Genomic DNA, 17043 nt, shown 5'->3' with positions numbered 1-17043 from the left:
TACACTCAATATTTCGAAATATGTATCAGAAGTATGACGCCGGAAGTAAGTGACGGTAGACGGATTTCTACTACACCGAGCTCATACAGTTGGCAGCGTCTCTGCGCAGGGATCGACGTACCATTATGCATAGTCATGCGCTGAATGCGTGTGATCGCACGAACGAACAAGTCGGGTCGTTGCAATCAGTTCGAATGCTTTTATGATAGTAACCTAGCCAGGTACTTCGGAATTGACAGGCATGCAAGTGGGCACAAATGCGGCTCGCAGTCTGGTCTGTCATCTTAGTTAATGTAAATTGGCATCTGAATTCAATGTGTGTTTGTACGCTGAGGTTTGGTCCGTGTGATACTCGGATAAGTTCCCTGGCACTATCTAGGAAGTGGGATGCCTACCGCTACCTTGTTGATCTTATCAAGGCGCATATGCGGAGCAGTTTCTGGTCTCGGGCGAAGCAGTCGTCTTAGACATTCAATAAAAGCGCAAACAAATCAAATGGACGTGACGAACTCCGCTTCAGAAAACTTTCATAGTTATAGCCAGGAAGCATGACAATCATTACTATGTTTGCATTAATTATTATATATGGTGCCCATTTTAGATCAACCAGACCACGGCCGGTCAATCTGCAAACTTGGCATGGGCAAGATAGCCGTCGCTACTTCTTTCAGGACCAGGTCCTGCATTCGTCCATCCGGTGGCGCCTGCTAGCACAAACTCAAGTTTTAACATAAACCCTGCACAAAGGTGCAAATAACGTTTCGAGATTGCGACCGAGAAACTTATATTAACGGACCCAGCAGCTTGGTCAGCGGAAGCATAAACCCGACGCAATTGTCGCACGATCCATATTAATTAGTATGCCACTTGAAGGGGTCGTTAGTAGCCAAATTCTGGGTCAAGAATTATTTCCTTCGCATATATTCGCATGATATTGCATATATTGCTTGTCTCGCTACAGATAGCCAAGTAAATTGCAGAACGACAAGATTCATCGTTTAAGCTGCAAGAGATCAACTGTTCTGGACTGAAGGGGACCAGATGAGCACTCTTTAAAACATGCGTTGCAGCGATGGGCGTCAGTACCCGTAATTTTATGAATGAGTGCAAGGGTGCAACCAATGCCATCAATCCTGACTATATATTATGTGAGATCAGGAATATATGTATAGGTAGTCCCTCAAATTGACTCGTTAGTGTCATCAACCAACAACTCAGTTGATTGGATCGAGTTTTAGTCCCGTCATTCGACCTGCAGCTAAAAGCTGCCGAACCGACACAGTCTCTGCTTCCCTCACGTAGCTCGTTATAGAACTATCTGGCAGACATATTGCGCCATATATCGTTCGTTTTGGACTCCATGATCACGTTTGATCTCGATTTCGAAATTGTTAACCGTAACGAGAATTGCCGGTTGTTCCATGTATGTATACAATATTACAATTTATGGCGTAACTGTCATTCGAAATGCCTTTTCGAATAAAATGGGTCTCGTACCAGTGAATGCGCTTTGGATCTGTATTCTCCATCTAGTTATCGAAAATCCGTACTGGACGTTATATAGAACATGTCTCCAAGGAGTAGACGACCCGAAGATCTATTAAAAGGCGTCATTGATGAGCCAGCATCTATAAAAAGCAAGAAGAAACCTGATAGCATATGGTGGAAAGCATTAGGTCGGAACAAGAAGGTATTCGATCCTCCCTCTGGTTATACGACCTCGAGAGTAGTTTATTGTCCGGAACATGTACTAATATGGTAATGTAGGTGCTTATACTGCCTATCGCCTTTCTTGGAATGGTAAGTTTCTTGAGGGGGATATCTCACGCCAATTGTACTGAAAAACACGTTAGACCCTCTCGGTAGTCACCATGCAGTTGACAGCACCAAAACCATTAAAACAGGATGCTGCGATGGCAATTTCAGACTCAGTATGCTCTGAATTGATGTTGAGATATCAGAAGTAGACTAACTGAGTGTTCAAATCGCGCAGATCGATCGCAAGTACAAGCACATCACTCCAGAGCAAAAGGTTCAGCTCCTGGAAACCGAGTTGCGTTTGCGTGGACGATAGCTTTGATATCTGCGCTAGCTTGTCCACTGCTATGTACTGTACGATTTGAATCAGCACGACTTTAGAACCAAAGCGCAACAGGAATTCTCGCCACCTGGTTACCCGAACAATATCGTTGGAGGAACACTCTACATCTGCGTTGAACACGAATACCAAAGGTATCGTGCTGAGGTAACATTTTACGCAAGAATGGAGGCCCGTCGCGATTCACGCCAATGACTCCAAAGAGTCGTAAAATTACAGGAATTAGAGTAAATATTCTTATATTGACTGAACTGCAAGATTTGTCAAAGCTGATTCCTCAGCAACCCTATCCAATGTATGATACACGCTAAATGCAATAAAACAGTACCTAAATCCTAAACGCATAAGAGATAACTGCAAAAAAAGTAACATAAAGCTATATAAAGTACGCACACTCCTAAAAAAACCTTAGCCGCAAATGCAAATAATAGAAGAAGAACGCTGTCTATACGAATTATTCCCTGTACAAGAAAACACAAAGAGAAAGTCCGTGGAAATGGACATGAGAGAATAAATCGTTATGCCAAAGCCGAAAGCCAAATCTAAATCGGCGCCTCCTCAATTCCCCTCGCTCGTTTTAACCTATTGATCTCATCTACTATCACTTCGTAGGTGATCAAAGTGACCGCGCTCGCTGGTACGGTTCGAACCAAATTTGTACCCAGCCCAGAATAAAAGACCCTCCACCCTTCTTCTTTGAACAGAGATGTGATGGTCTGTACAACTCCACTATATACCATGTCACCGTTATGTGGGAGCCCGCGCTGTATCTGCATTCGAGTCCGGACTACCTCATGAGGATATGTTGCAATCGAAGCACACATCTTGGACAAACTAGATGCCACTATGATGCCGGCCACTTTTCGCGTCTCAGATGGCCTCGATTCTGGCTTCGGAACAAACCATTGTTTGAATTCTTCATATAACGGGAATTGCACAGCAACGTGCGTCAGACCTAGGAAAGCAGGCAATAGTCCCGCGTAGAATGACATTATACCTTCCTTTTTGTACATCGTTCTAAATGCATCTATCGTACCTTTGTAGTACCACGATGTATTTGAGTTTTGTGTCTGTCAATTGGCAAATCAACATACAATCACATAGGATCAACAAGCCAAAAATCCTTACCATTAACCTTGTCTTGACGACCCATATAGGATTCGTAATTGCGGTAGACGAGCAACCCGCACATAGTGCAGAGGCAACGTGAACCGTGAATGGATGATCTCTGAATCCTATAATTAAATCAGTTAGAAAGCGGTTGCATTGCCACAGGGTCTTAACTCAGTGGTTATAAGCGTCAAATCAGATATGGATAGATAAAACTTAATCAGGAGTCATTGTAATTCTAGAGCTTAGTTTTATTTTTCCTCATCATAAGACACTTGAAAACCCGCCTTGCCTGACAAAAGTTGTTACGAACTTACCCCAAACCTTGCTAAACGTCTTTTTACACCTTTCGTAGACTGTAAAATATACCATCCAAGTAGGTAGATATCCGAACGTTATAGGAACCACACCGCGGTAGAGGCCCCTGATGCCTTCGGTCTTCAATATGGTCAAGATTGTTCCTGATAAATTAATAATGGCCAGGATTGCACTCAAGCACGCGTCCGACATACCTCGTAAACCATCGTAATAATGATCATGTATTATCCCGTATTTTGTGAATCCTCCTTGTGCCTGAAGCTTCGTCTTCACGACATCTAGCGGACAAACCACAAGTCCTGATATTACACCGGCCGTAGCGCCGGCTAGGGCATACACCGAAGACTCGCTCAGACCCGCTAATCTGTCTGCTATCAAAAGGGACTGCGCACTTCTCGCCGGATTCAATTGGCTGGCGAATACATCCTTGACCGCCGTGCCGTCTGATGATTGTCCGCCCATTGTCCTGTACCGTTAACTAGAAGTAACACTGTTGAAGATGATAAAAGCTGTCTGTAATTCAAGTTACTTCAAACTATAACCTCCCGTCGTCGCCTTGCATGCATTGCTCTCGGATCGCCAAATATGTAACCTGTCGATTCGGCAATGTGTGGCGAAATGAATAATTTCAGTAGCGCGGTCGCGATGATATGATTCCCAACAAAGCGTCCCGAGAGTGGCCGAACAGCACCTTACCAAGAGTGCTCCGACCCCTCCAAATCCACACACAAGCGGCAAATCCCACTTCAGCAGTCTGACCAAGTTACAAACCCGTATACTAGGCAGCCAGTTCTGTTGAGTCACGATAAGGTCTGAGATCAACTTGGCAACAGGTCGTGAAGACGGAAAATTGGACTTGGTAAATGCCGTGGTTGGGAAAAGTCGGCGATGTTTGGGCCGTTGAGCCAACGCCGTAGCGCTAAGCAAGCACTCCTTACTTGCACTGTAAATAAAAAGGCATCCGTTCGACTTACTACAGCGCACACACAGTCTGCATGACACGATAAATATGTCCAGCGCCGTCCGAGACGGGGTCTCTATTATATCTCACAATTGGATGCCAACGATCAGTTTCGTCGCGATGGGAAGGCGGTCGATGCCGGAGTCTATGGTCGTACCCTTGTCGCCTAAAAGCCTCCCCCCCATTATATGGTAACTTAACAAGTACATCATTTATTTGTGTTTATAGTTTTACTGGAAATACAATTTGGTGTGTCAGAGCCAGATAACTACTCTGAAGGCACAGCAATGACCGAGTCGGTTCATCTAACGAACTACTCAATGCAGAATAGAGGCAGGATGCTTGCGCCAACCTACAAAGGAACCTCACTCGATATAAAAGCACTCTTATCACAAGCCTAGGCCACGGTTTACGCTACTGGTTTACGTACTCGTGCGATCCACAGCTCCAGGGTCGTCGTCGTTATTAGCCAGAAGCATAGACAGCAGAGGGCTCGCACATTCTGTGGCATTGAGGACATCGACACCGTTACGAGGTCCACTGGAAAACCATACCCTGAGGACCATAAAGATTGGAAGCACGGCACAGACGTCCCTCCGGCTTCCCCGCAAGTTGCCTTCCTGTGTTAACAGCCTTGATATAGCCGAGATTTTTTCTCGGCTGGCATCCTAGTTTTCGAAATCTCACTATCGTTCATTATACGATTGCTTCTAAAAGAATTGCACTGAACTACTACCCAAAAACTCTTATCAACAATTGCCAGTTTCCAAATTCACGTTAAACAAAAAGAATTCATACAACCACTTCGAGAGTGCCATATCATTACGTGCCATAAACCCGAATCCTTTACCTATTGCCTAATTCTGTCCGTGAATATCTCATGAGTAACAAAACGACGAAACAAATCCCAAAGTACTCCATAACTCTCTACTGCATCAATGAGACTCCTTCTTCTTGGTAAGAGTGCCCAGTCCCCACCACGCTAATGTGGCTGCCAGCAAGGAGGTAAGCACTTTCTTGTCCCGGGTGGGAAGGCCCTGTTTCGTAGAATACTCATTGCTATTCGCTTCTTCAACACTAGAGTTATCAACTATATCGCGAATCGGTTCGGCAACGATGTCACCGCTGACATGACTAATCTCTGGCCTAGCAACAGGGCCGTCTTCAGCGATTATCGTCCGGACAGTGTAATTTTCGGGCATGACGGGCTGCATTATATCGTCAGCGCATTTCATTACGAGAGATGTTCAATGGCACTTACGATTGGGGTAGAGATAGACTGCACAACCTCGATGCCCATATCAGGCATCCGATAGTACTCGATAGTGGAATCATCCCCCTTCGCCGCCCTCGCTGCAGTCGTTTGGATCGCCCGCACAGTCTCAGTAGACAGCGACGTGGGCACGGACCTTGTCTCGGTTTTGGCGGACTCCATAGGAGTTTTGCCGACAGTGGCGGTCGAGATTTTCTTCGACTGAGGAGGAGCGCTCGAGAGTGCAGGAGGGAGAGCTCGAATGCCACGAACAGCACGCTTTTGGGCCGAGGCACCTGTTGAGAATTGCATTGTGCCGTCATCCATAGTCAATCGATCCACAAGCTAAACGGCAGAAGCACAATGTTAGTCTCAAGTCAGAATAGCGCTAGAATATTCTATCCGATATCACTTACGTGGGTCTTGTTACCGCTGACTTTCAAGCCGCGCTTCCTGCATTCTGATCGAAGATTTTCGAGATTAAGATTCTTGTAGTTGGCCCCAGTCTTATTGAGAACGTGGGTTGGATTGGGAGTTGAAGCGGAAGAGTGGAGGTACCGAGCGCGCAAAGAGCCCGGTGCTGATCTAACGGTCCTCAATGTACGCTGCATGCTGAAATTCGTCAACGTGTTCTTTCTGAGACGGTTGATCCGTGGGAAAATAAGACGAAGGTAGTCGCAAGCTATGTGAGAGTATGTGCCCTATCGCAAGGATTGTGGAACAACTTTGTTGACTTACCACGGTTGGGGTGAGAAGCAAGTTGGGAGTGACGCAGTCAGCTCAGGAACAAGCCTCCGCTTTGGTGTTTGTTTACATTTCCACCTGCAGACTCTAGTACGTTTACGGAAGGCTAGATGCCTAAATAGGACAGGCATAGTTAACCACCGCCTCAACACTAGCCACAGAAGTTCGACTATGTGGCTGAATCTATGATCCGCATAACTGCATATATTTCTGGATAATGTTAGCCGTAATCGCACTGGAAGCGTGCGCATAATGGAAGAGCCAATCCGCGTCGAGCAAACAGTTTAGATTGGCTGTCCCGACGTCGACTCGCGCTCAAAAGGCCGGCCTAGTAGCGTGATCCAAACCGGTTGCTCGAAGGCAGGAAACAAGTCGATTTGAATTCTCGACAGTCAGAGGCCGCGACCATCTCTTCCCGACTCATACTACAATCTACAATTTTCTCCCAGGACTGAAGTAGCAACAATGACCGGAAGTTATTTGCGTACCTACTTTTTGGCGAAGTACGTCACTTCCAACGCTCCGGCGTTGGCGAAGCTCATTACTCCTCTTCAGGGCTTCCTGATTGAGACCAATGGCTACAGAAAGATGGGATTGAGGTATGCACTGATAGCGCTTTGTGATGGATTTGGTTCAGTGGCTAGTTTATTGCGCGTTGACTGGGAAAAATGGATCAAGTCATTGTCTGAGATATACTAACGACTATTTGTTCTTGTGTCTTAGATATGACGACCTGATTGCGGAAGAGAACCCGATTGTTCAGAAGGCCATTAACAGACTGCCACCTAAGGAATACTACGACAGGGTTTTCCGTATTCGACGCGCACACCAGTTGTCGCTCATGCACCAGCTCCTTCCTAAGGAAGAGTACTTGAAGCCAGAGGAGGACGTTCGCTATTTGACCCCTTACATATTAGAAGTCGAGGCCGAGATGAAGGAGAGAGAGTATTTCGACACCATGGCTGTTGTCACGAAGTAAATAATAATCGTATGACATAAGATTTGGTGAAATTGAAGGTTTAGAGACTGCAACAGAACTTGTTGAAGCACCGGAAAATTTGGGTATCGGCGCAAGGATTTATGTTGTCTACGTGCGCATAAGAATGAGTTAATCACAGCTAGCTTTACAGCTTCAATATATCGCATTTATCACGATGTTATATCTCCGTTGCAGAAGTGATAAAAAGATTGTCTTTTGTAAATTGGTTATATTACACTAGGATAGCGGTCCCTCACATAGTACAATGGTTGGGTTTGAAAGATACCTGTTTATTAAAACGTGAGCGCCTTCTGCGCCATTAGCATCGCGCCCTCGCGAGTTTGGTTACCACCGATGAAACCTAAGCCACAATGTAAGTTCACATGCTCCGTAAAAGGATTCACAAGCGGTGAATGTTAGTAGCATACCTGAAGCATGAACAAATATGCCACCCTCAATACCAGTCAGGTCACTTAGTGCCTGGTCTCGCACTCCTCGCCATGGCTCCGGCAATGGTTTTCTCGACTTGAAGCTGTGTGGGTCTACCGGGACTGCCTGGACTCTCCAACCCTTGCCGTCGCTGTAGATCACGTAATAGATCTGGCCCTTGATTTTGAGTTCCTCCTCCAGCTCGAATAAATGTCCTTTCCATGTCACAAACTGGTCAAAAACAACAATCCGGCCCTCGTCATCATACTGCTTGCTGTTCTCAATCGCAGCCTTGACGAGATCGCGAGCTGGCAACCAAGCCTTTCCATAATACTTGACCAGATCAACAAAGACACCGCCCATGAGTTTGCTCGCCTTCTCGAACTGCGAATCCAAATAGGCGTCGTCGTAAGTCTCGTTCCAGGCAGGATTAAGGGCTGCGACCATACCGGGTAGCGTGATCGAGCTCGTGCTGTAGGCCGGCTCAATGTCATCGGGGTAGGCGCTCTGGCCATTGTCGTTGCCATCAATAGCTTCAATCATGGCGGAATAAATTTTTTTGTATAAAATCCCGAGTTTCGAGTCATCGTGCTTGATATCCAGTTGAGACGAGATTACTTCCTTACCAAAGTGCCTATTATGATGTCAATATATTGCTTGATGGTTATTCATATGTGAGATCGTACTTGTATATCAATCCAGCTGAGCTAAGCTTGGTCTTGAATGACGGCGAGAAGGTTTCCGAGAAATCCCTTTGGTGGTGATCGAAATGCTTGACGCCGTCATATTGGCCCTGTACACAGAAGACGTTAATATCGCTCCTAGTAGCTGCACATCGATATCATACCTGGACGTCGACAATGATGTCGCAAGCCTCTAGGACGTCAGGCGTTCGAGATCTAACGACGGCTGCTCCCCAAAAAAAAACTTTGTCAGCCATATACTAGCGGGCAAGTTGAGTGACAAGCGTTGAAGTACCTGAGTCCTTGTATTTCGGCAATAGCTTTAACATAAATACCGCCAATGCTTCGTCCGCGTGAAAGGTGCCACTGCAAAATGCCCAATAAATTAGCGCCTTGTTCAAATCAACGCGCTCCCGGCCATCAACTTTTACCTGTGAGTTCCGATCTTCATTTCTGTCTTTTGTCGTTTCGCGTCCCGTATAGCTTGGTCAATCGTCATATGTTTGATTCCCACAATGTAGTCTTCACAGATACTGTTCTAAAATGTAGAATATCACCGATATCCAAGGCTGAGGATTTGACCGCGACGAGTAAAAGTCAACTTTGAAGCCGCACCAATGGCGGCCCTAACCCGGTTCAAGCTCGTTTTGTGTAGTTACCAGATCCCAATTGCGACTTATCGGATGACATCACTTTCTCCTGACGTTCGAGCACGGGACGACGCGAGCAGAGACTCTAGCCTGTCATCGACTCAATTGACTTGCTGAGTGGAAGTCGATGATAAACGCTGCTGATACGAGGATGGAATTCATAAGCGTTCCCTCAATCTCTGTTTCGACCACAGGCCAGCATCTGTCTTTAATAGGATCGAACGGGCAAGATTAAATAAGCTGAAACACACTACTGATTGCGGCGCCATTTTCACGACAGTCGGTGTGCGAACATAACATGCCATCTACGGCGGAATACGAGGAACAGGTCGATCTCCTGCGACGCGGTTCTGACGCGTTGCGCATTGCCTACACGTCGCCGTCATCTTCATTTCTAACGTCGCCAACGTGCAAAGTCGAATCCCTCATAGGTTCGTGGTAACCGGAACCCCCATTGATCCGCATGGCACAACGCTGATCAGGTTTTTAACTTTTTACCAGTGTTCGATTCATCATTCAATCCTCCAACACTTGCCCATCTTGAGCTAATAAGCCGTACGATCACCCATCCCGCATTTATTCCTCGTTCTGAGACGGCAGAAGCCAACGTTTTACTACTTCTTGCTGTGCAAAACGCAGACAAAGCGACCGCACCGGCGGCCCTAGCCGACAGGCTGTCGATGATGGAGCAATTTAGTTTGGAAATTGGAAAAGCCGCAAGCTGTCGGATTGGCAAAGTGAATATCGCCGTAGGTATCACCAAGTATCCTCGGTTTGTCGATAAAGCAGAGGCTGTGTTTCACATGTTTCCGGGTGTGGAGGAGCAGGTCTATCTCACAGGCTACGACACATTGATACGTCTGCTTGACGGGAAGTGAGTTGGTCGTTGGCAAAATTATGACTGTGAACCATTGTTACTAAGTACAATAAACAGGTACTATCCCGGTCAAACCCTCAAAGACGCACTCGGCGACTTCATGACGCGCTGCAAAATCGTCTGCTATATCCGTGACAACCCTAAGTGGGGAACGGCAGCAGAACAGGTACGATTCGTCGAAGATATCAGGGCCGGAAGACGGACGGATATACCGCGGCTCTGGGCGGATCGGATATGGCTGTTGTCTTACGCAGATCCGATATGTCATCCAGCTAGCGACGTGACCAATGAGCCCCAAAAACTGGATCTCGCAATCGTGAGCTCGACCGCGGCTAGAGATGCGTCGAAACATGGAAAGGTACGCATGCAGTTTTTTTTAATGATTGCAGGGCCATCTGTGGAGCGTGCGAGGTTCGCGGTTCGAACTTTGCTGGCTGGATAGATGTCAGCCTGACGTCTTGTGAATTGTCAAACAATGTGCTGACTCTTTTCTGACTCAAGAGTACCGAAGGACTGACGCTGAGTTATATCGTACCCCATGGTGTGATGAGATACATTATTGAGAACAAACCGTACAGTGGATAAGGTGGCTGGTGTTATTGATGGCGGTGTTCTGGGCGAATATGGACAGCTCAATTCTTCATCAGCACGAGGCTGACCGACACTATGTGTTGTAATGACCAATACCATACACTATAGTTAAATATATTTTAGGTGAAACACCTAGACATCAATTACATCATAACCCAACAAATACGATCACGAATTACGCCCAAACCGATGAAACTTAACACCAAGAATATAATACAAAATATCTGAGTAAGCAAAGAAGGCGGTCCACCACTTTGTACCGTTCAGTTACTCTAGATAGTGACTCACGCTCAAAGCTCAGACGATAGACTGATGCGACCTGACAACGAACATCCGAGACCGTAATTAACCAATATTATACATGCGTGCACCTGCACCAGATCGTCTAGAAATACAAGATTGTACACTCTATAAAAAACTTCCGTTACAAATGTAACTGGGGTCAAACCGCACTGGGTACTTTCCACGAGGCGGTCATTCGCGGCGGCATCGGCACAGCATACACGTGGTGCTGAGCTGGGTAGGAAGGATAGTACGGGCCCGCAGGCATATAGGGATACGCAACCGGGTGACTAAGTGGAGTAAGAGGAGGCGGTGGCGGCAAGGAAGCCACTGGTGGAGAAGCATGGACATACATCTGAGGCGGTGGAGGAGGTGGAAGCGACGACATCCTTGGAGGAGCTGGAGCAGGAGGCGCCCCAGACAGGTCCAAGTCAGAATGCCCAGGACTAGGCTGTTGCTGTCGTTGTGGAACCACGGGCTGCTGTGCAAACTGCTGCTGACAGGCATACAATTCACTTTTGACGCGAGTTAATTCTGACTCAAGAGAGGAGATATAAAGGACCGCCTTCTGTAGGATGACTGCTTTCGAGTCCTGCGTGCCTTGGCACTGCGGAATGCTGCCTTTAAGTTCGAGGAAGCCACCATTGATGTTCTCTCGCCGCCGCTGTTCGGATAGGATGTGGGCAAATCGCCTGTTCGAACCTGGTGACTTGGTGGAAGGAGGAATCGAACCAGACCTTGCGGAGTGAGTATCTACCCTTCCGTCATGGGACCGAGACGAGATGGAAGGAGCAGATAGAGAGCGTTTGTCGAAGTCAGGCTTCGTTGTCGCATAGGCAGGAAACTCTTCGAGTAGGGGAGAAAGCTTAGGTGAAGTGAGGGCAGACGAGCCAGTAGCGTCTGGAGACAACGGGGACGAAGAGTATGGTATGTTGGCAGTAAGCTCACTCGCAGGACGAAAGACCGAGCCATCGGACATGCTGGCGTGCGAGGCTGCGTCATCATGAGGCGTCGATTCACTAATCACCAGGCTGTTAGTAAGCTGTATCGCGAACGAAGGCAAAGAGAACTAGAAGCAACATACGGCGAGACAATAGCTTTCAAATCCATAGTAATGATGATGTATATTCAAAAGACAAGATGGGTGGACGGTAAGACCGCTAGACGTGTTTTTTGGGAGGAAGAGGCATAGGGAACAGCAAGAGATTATAGACGGCGCAAGATGGAGTGATATACACAAGAGATATCCGGGTTCTGCAGGTTGGAAAGATCCGACTGTCGGTTAGGCAATCGAGAGGTACGACTTTCATGGGGGGCGTACCGAGATAGAGTTTTGGCGGTATCGATTTGTTTAGACGAGAGACAAGTCTCGGTCGGGGAGTTGCGTCATTCTGCATTTCCGCATACCTTGCTTGACCGTTAAGCTTATGGCAGGCACGAGGTACGCACGCACTCATGCACGCGCGCTCGCACTCACGCACGGCCGTATGCAACCGCGTGGAATCTTCCGCACTACCCTGGACTCGTACCCTTAAGTAACGTCCAGTTCCCAGCACAGTGGCTCTCTGCTTCCTTTGCGGGACCCTATCCCTTACATTTTGCAAGGGGTCTGGCACCCCTGGCACTAGGGATCCTGTCATTCCCATCAGGGCGACTGGCTAGCAAGTCGCCACAATAAGCTCACGGGCCGGCAGCTCCTGTCCCGTGCGAACGAACCTACTGTGGGCATGCATGGGCGGGCAACTGAATACCGGCTGTGGAAAGCTAAGGCACAATCAGGCAGACGCTTACTTCCAATACCGTCGCATGGCCACTGCCGACTATTATTTTTACCTGCGACACCAGGAAGTGTATAACCCGCGAATCTCTTTGCAGGACAGGATAATCTAGCTCCATGTAATGATATACAAATCTCCGTAATTTTGTGGTCTCCGCTGTGGTATATACATGCATAACTTTACGTCTATATCATCAATGTCAGATCTTCGGTGACAGACATTCACAGTTATGGCATGTGTCTATATTCATTTCAATTCTGAGGACAATATATGCGAGGAATTGTATCATATGCTGCCGCTGTCGCCGATAAGATGTCTCCTCTACCGTGGTGCTGGACCAGATCGGACAATTTCTTACGCGAGGATGCCCAGTGCTGGACTTAACGACCGAGCCCGACATCAAATCAGCTTCACATGTCAGCAACAGCCCAAGCCGATTCTGTCCCTTCCACCGGTGGGTAGATGTTGCAGATCGTCCGCCGTAGCGAGAACATGAGCATGCCGATGTTGATCTGCGCTCGCCAGTGGAAAAAAAATAATTCTTTTAGTGTATTCACCGTCTCAGAAGTCGATCACGCATGTGATCTAGCCGTAGTCCCTTGAGCCAATCATCTGCTAAGTGACACATCTCAGATCCAAAAAGCAACTATGAATGATAGTCGGACAGGCGGCTCTCGAACGAAAACAGATTCTGACGTGTGCCGCAGTGCAGTAAAAAGCACATCGGTTTTTGCTTCGCTTGTGCCTGAAAACAAAAGAAACGTCGCAGATGAGTGAAACAATAATATGGCTATGAGTAAGATGTGAACGTGATAGCTGCTGTGTGAACGTTATGTATGCTGGGACGCCTTCAGAACTCAATAACCTCAAATTTGTACACACCTTGACGACGGCCCGCTGCATATCAATAGGCTATCTAGATTGATAGAATCTCAACAAGCCACCATCGTCACATAAGTGGTTAAGGGCAACGCCTTCCGATGGAGACCGAGGCGAGTCATTTGTGCAGAACCGTAAAGTGAATTGCTAGCGTACCTCCACTTAGGTACGTCAGCGCAAGACGGTTGGCTAAGCGCACATGGTACTGCAGCTCGACATGTGTTCAGCCTTCAGAGGGTTGATATTGACTCCGGAGCGGCCACGAGAGTACAGGAGACGCACAATTGGCGACGAGCCAACATACAAGATTGGAGCTCGTCGCCTCCGTGCGGATTGGACCGGCTTTGGCCCATCCTTCAGAGAAAGCACTCCGCACCTAGCTGGAGGGAGCATCCGCGTCAGACAAGTGGACAGTGGCGTTGGGTGTACCGCATCGAGTTGGGCGGCAAAGTCGCGCAGCGCTGGATCTTTGGATACGCTAATTTAGGTACCGGTGCGGAATCTCCCGCTTAATGCAAATAGAGCCGTGGCTCGCTCCAAAAGAACGCCCCGAGCACTCATCGGATTCAGTCTCGGAAAATTGCCGAATTAGCTTGCCAATATATGTCGGGACACAACTAAACCGCGTCGTGGGCCGCTCGCCAGTAATCCACACTTGACAGCCGACGGCACCGCAGAATATGAAATTGGAATTCCCCTCGTAATGGCCGGCGATCGAATGGTGAGCGCAACGATGCGGTTTACTCAAACGTTCTTAACGAATGCTAGTAGACATACATTCCTGCAGGGCGGTCCGGTTTTGGGATTGATTTTGTCACGTGTATGATGAAGATGTAATAATGTCCACGTGTCTTGTGTGCCCCTGTGAAACGTGGTCGAAGATACCAAAACATGTACCGTCTCGGAGCGACTGAATTCGCTCTTTTCCCTGGTAACTCCCAAGGTGCATTGTGCAGCACTAACTTGTATCAAGCGGAGTACCACCGAAGCGAGGTATTCCACGCCAAGTATAGTTCCAATCCGGAAACTTCTGCGCTTTCCCGGCTGACTAAAAATTACTACAGTAAGTCATCTGGGAGCTGATGTCAAAAGTTGGTTCTGCAGTAGATGATGGCCCACCTATCTATAACAAGTTAACCAAAGTGCTGCAGGCGACACGTCTAATGCGAATTTGGCTTGCAGGAGGAAAAGGGTCGACAACTTCCAGCCTAGCACGTGGCGTGATGCGAGGTGGGCGCTCTCTCGCGCTTTGCCCGATATGGCAACAGTCCCACATTGTTTAGTTGGAATTGTCACCTTTGTTACTACCTACTTACGGTCACACCTTGGATGGGACTTACTAAAGATGCGTCATATATTTCATGACTTCTAGACGCATGCCGAATATCTACTAGGACATAACCAGTTACCTGTAGTGTATGTGTGTTCACCTTCACTTGTGCTTCATAGGACCCGCTTTACTTGGCGACGTTGGCTATGCGAGATCTAGGAACGGCAGATTGGCAGCTCATCTAATCATGCCTCCAGGTTTTTACATGCATCGGAAAATCTGATGTAGCTGCTAGAAATTATTGCAATTTTTTGCAACACAGCTAGGTCCGAGCTTAACTGAGTTCCGCGGACCCTTGTCTACTACAATTCGGGCTAAGTCTGGATTAAATCGACGAATATAGTGGTAATGTCCGTCAATGCTGCACGTCCACTTAGTCCACTTGTGCATGCAAGCACGCCTGCTCATCCCTGTGTTCTTTTCCGGCTGTCACGGATACGCAGAAGCACAAGGCAAGCAGGTCACTACCAACTAGCTCAAACTTTCGATCTTAGTGTAGGCCGCCACTTGACGACAGGCCGGATTTGGACATGTGGCCTGCATTCTATGAAGCTTATTTATTGTTAGCGCGAGCGAAATCTCTCGTCCCCTCAAATGAAATTACTAGCTTATGGTTGGGTTAATGTCATTCATGATCCAGCTTTTTGAATCACTCGGACTATCGCCCAGTACATACTTGCTAAATGTCAACTTTGCCAGTATCAGATCTACGGTGGTCTTACATCTATATATCCTTTATTCGCTAGGAGAAATACAGTGATAAGTGGGCTTGTAATCCACGGTCTTACCAACTTCATATCAAATGCAGTATGTTTATTTCCGAGACAATCGTCGAGACCACAATCAATGCACGAATCTTCCCTTCTGCCTCGAGCATGTCCCGCGGATGCCCCGCCACTCCCCGACTCCGAGATACTGCTGCAGCTGGTGTCAAATTTTCACGAAGCAGCAGCATGTTTTGGATTGCCCGTACACGAGGGGACGGGGGGCTTGAGACACCCACGGCTCTCTGTCTCAATTTTTACTACAAGTAGCGCGATCATCGCTTGCGTCCAACTTGTCACAATTCCGTGCGTTTCGTTGGATCTATTTGTCTCATTATGTTGAAACACAGTCAATCACTTCACTGGATATCATTTCCTTTGTATATTCTTCGTAATATTCTTGAGGCTATAGGAATAGCACGCGCGTCCTCAGCGAAAAGATGTCGGCGCGCGCCCGACGTCGTGGGTCTACGGGACCTGCAGTGGTTCTGGGACGGTAGCGTTCATTGTGTTCTACGCTGTGCACGCAGTATAGCATGTCGATAATCGCTACCACCACAACCATCGGATACGCACCCGACATGTGGTGTGTCGTTAAATAATCCCCCCTGCCAATAAATCCGGCCCATTGCAATAAGAGAAGTTGTTTGAAGCCCACCAAACTTTCTATGAGAGAAGTTGTGGGTGTAACCGAAAGGGTTTGGGCATCCAGTGTCGGCCTTTGGGATCTTGCCTTTTACGGTACCACATCTAGTCTAACCAAACACAGCATAGTGTAAGTTTGCCCTAGCTATCAGTTACCACAGTTGCCACAAATACTATCATCGGTCTTCACAAATCTGCAGATGAGCTTCGGCAGTGACCTGTAGTTAGCTTACGACGTGGCATCCAATGTGGACAGTATTCGGAACAGCTTCGCTTTGCCACAGCAATGCGTAGTCCCTGGTTCAGGACGCTTGACGCCTGAGACTGGCCGACAACAGTAAATCCGCGAAGCGAGAGACTGTGGGTTAGGGTACAATGTGCCTACTTGCTGTACCAGCTGTCGTATCTGGTTGGCACCGCTCCACTAGACCGGACAATGGATGTACGGGCTCATGGCCAAAACAGTCAAATTATGATGCAGATATGTAGAACGTAGACAAATGCGAAGGTGCTTCCAAAGCATCCTAATGCGTCACCGTTATCGCTCAGGTGGCTGCGGCTGTAAATGGAGGGGCCGGGGTGGCCTATCGGATGCAGCAATTCCTTACCAAAATGTAAACAGCGACAGCAAACAGAAGCGAAAAAAGTCCTGATGACTATCCATGGAAAGTAC

At 47.6% G+C, this 17043-nt stretch overlaps 7 protein-coding genes across 7 annotated transcripts; 3 read left to right on the top strand and 4 right to left on the bottom strand.

Moving 5' to 3' along the window:
- Positions 1–1567: 1567 nt before the first annotated feature.
- V1508DRAFT_432747 (uncharacterized protein) lies at positions 1568–2074 on the top strand (the record flags this gene model as incomplete). Its single annotated transcript, XM_066941959.1, has 4 exons — positions 1568–1690; positions 1768–1800; positions 1854–1931; positions 1994–2074. The coding sequence occupies 4 exons, from the start codon at positions 1568–1570 to the stop codon at positions 2072–2074; spliced, it is 315 nt and encodes a 104-aa protein (XP_066795674.1).
- Positions 2075–2640: 566 nt separating this feature from the next.
- Positions 2641–3988, bottom strand: V1508DRAFT_354958 (mitochondrial carrier domain-containing protein; the record flags this gene model as incomplete). The annotated part of the gene is made up of 4 exons (XM_066936938.1): positions 2641–3168; positions 3227–3333; positions 3526–3669; positions 3721–3988. The coding sequence occupies 4 exons, from the start codon at positions 3986–3988 to the stop codon at positions 2641–2643; spliced, it is 1047 nt and encodes a 348-aa protein (XP_066795673.1).
- A 1180-nt stretch (positions 3989–5168) lies between these two features.
- V1508DRAFT_417920 (uncharacterized protein) lies at positions 5169–6504 on the bottom strand. The gene is made up of 3 exons (XM_066940399.1): positions 6156–6504; positions 5749–6084; positions 5169–5695 (listed from the first exon to the last, which is right to left on the bottom strand). The coding sequence occupies exons 1-3, from the start codon at positions 6348–6350 to the stop codon at positions 5423–5425; spliced, it is 804 nt and encodes a 267-aa protein (XP_066795672.1). The 5' UTR covers positions 6351–6504; the 3' UTR covers positions 5169–5422.
- Positions 6505–6793: 289 nt separating this feature from the next.
- V1508DRAFT_417919 (ubiquinol-cytochrome C reductase complex 14kD subunit-domain-containing protein) lies at positions 6794–7736 on the top strand. The gene is made up of 2 exons (XM_066940398.1): positions 6794–7082; positions 7207–7736. The coding sequence occupies exons 1-2, from the start codon at positions 6949–6951 to the stop codon at positions 7460–7462; spliced, it is 390 nt and encodes a 129-aa protein (XP_066795671.1). The 5' UTR covers positions 6794–6948; the 3' UTR covers positions 7463–7736.
- Positions 7609–9176, bottom strand: V1508DRAFT_134774 (metal-dependent protein hydrolase). The gene is made up of 6 exons (XM_066935974.1): positions 9006–9176; positions 8870–8940; positions 8739–8800; positions 8578–8684; positions 7891–8525; positions 7609–7823 (listed from the first exon to the last, which is right to left on the bottom strand). Exons 1-6 carry the CDS (start codon positions 9071–9073, stop codon positions 7756–7758), a joined length of 1011 nt encoding a protein of 336 aa, XP_066795670.1. The 5' UTR covers positions 9074–9176; the 3' UTR covers positions 7609–7755.
- Positions 9177–9352: 176 nt separating this feature from the next.
- V1508DRAFT_134857 (uncharacterized protein) lies at positions 9353–10834 on the top strand. Its single transcript, XM_066935975.1, has 4 exons — positions 9353–9655; positions 9726–10098; positions 10159–10459; positions 10603–10834. Exons 1-4 carry the CDS (start codon positions 9523–9525, stop codon positions 10684–10686), a joined length of 891 nt encoding a protein of 296 aa, XP_066795669.1. The 5' UTR covers positions 9353–9522; the 3' UTR covers positions 10687–10834.
- V1508DRAFT_439589 (uncharacterized protein) lies at positions 10692–12320 on the bottom strand. The gene is made up of 2 exons (XM_066942226.1): positions 12059–12320; positions 10692–11993 (listed from the first exon to the last, which is right to left on the bottom strand). Exons 1-2 carry the CDS (start codon positions 12082–12084, stop codon positions 11135–11137), a joined length of 885 nt encoding a protein of 294 aa, XP_066795668.1. The 5' UTR covers positions 12085–12320; the 3' UTR covers positions 10692–11134.
- Positions 12321–17043: the final 4723 nt, after the last annotated feature.

Source organism: Lipomyces doorenjongii (assembly GCF_038497915.1).
Source record: "Lipomyces doorenjongii strain NRRL Y-27504 unplaced genomic scaffold V1508scaffold_26, whole genome shotgun sequence".
Classification (NCBI taxonomy): Eukaryota; Fungi; Ascomycota; class Lipomycetes; order Lipomycetales; family Lipomycetaceae; genus Lipomyces; species Lipomyces doorenjongii.
Note: the sequence above shows the minus strand (reverse complement) of the source record. Positions and strands in the feature narration are given on the sequence as shown.

What these genes read in the sequence shown, in the direction of transcription:
- V1508DRAFT_134774 (XM_066935974.1), bottom strand. Translation starts at nt 9,073, where the DNA reads ATGACGATTGACCAAGCTATACGGGACGCGAAACGACAAAAGACAGAA. An exon ending in GCCGAAATACAAGGACTCAG is followed by an intron (nt 8,801 to 8,869) that starts GTACTTCAACGC and finishes TTTGGGGAGCAG; the next exon opens with CCGTCGTTAGATCTCGAACG. An exon ending in TCAGCTGGATTGATATACAA is followed by an intron (nt 8,526 to 8,577) that starts GTACGATCTCAC and finishes ACATCATAATAG; the next exon opens with GCACTTTGGTAAGGAAGTAA.
- V1508DRAFT_417920 (XM_066940399.1), bottom strand. Translation starts at nt 6,350, where the DNA reads ATGCAGCGTACATTGAGGACCGTTAGATCAGCACCGGGCTCTTTGCGC. An exon ending in TCAGCGGTAACAAGACCCAC is followed by an intron (nt 6,085 to 6,155) that starts GTAAGTGATATC and finishes TCTGCCGTTTAG; the next exon opens with CTTGTGGATCGATTGACTAT. An exon ending in AGTCTATCTCTACCCCAATC is followed by an intron (nt 5,696 to 5,748) that starts GTAAGTGCCATT and finishes GATATAATGCAG; the next exon opens with CCCGTCATGCCCGAAAATTA.
- V1508DRAFT_439589 (XM_066942226.1), bottom strand. Translation starts at nt 12,084, where the DNA reads ATGGATTTGAAAGCTATTGTCTCGCC. An exon ending in TTGAAAGCTATTGTCTCGCC is followed by an intron (nt 11,994 to 12,058) that starts GTATGTTGCTTC and finishes CCTGGTGATTAG; the next exon opens with TGAATCGACGCCTCATGATG.
- V1508DRAFT_417919 (XM_066940398.1), top strand. Translation starts at nt 6,949, where the DNA reads ATGACCGGAAGTTATTTGCGTACCTACTTTTTGGCGAAGTACGTCACT. An exon ending in TACAGAAAGATGGGATTGAG is followed by an intron (nt 7,083 to 7,206) that starts GTATGCACTGAT and finishes CTTGTGTCTTAG; the next exon opens with ATATGACGACCTGATTGCGG.
- V1508DRAFT_134857 (XM_066935975.1), top strand. Translation starts at nt 9,523, where the DNA reads ATGCCATCTACGGCGGAATACGAGGAACAGGTCGATCTCCTGCGACGC. An exon ending in ATACGTCTGCTTGACGGGAA is followed by an intron (nt 10,099 to 10,158) that starts GTGAGTTGGTCG and finishes TACAATAAACAG; the next exon opens with GTACTATCCCGGTCAAACCC. An exon ending in ATGCGTCGAAACATGGAAAG is followed by an intron (nt 10,460 to 10,602) that starts GTACGCATGCAG and finishes TTCTGACTCAAG; the next exon opens with AGTACCGAAGGACTGACGCT.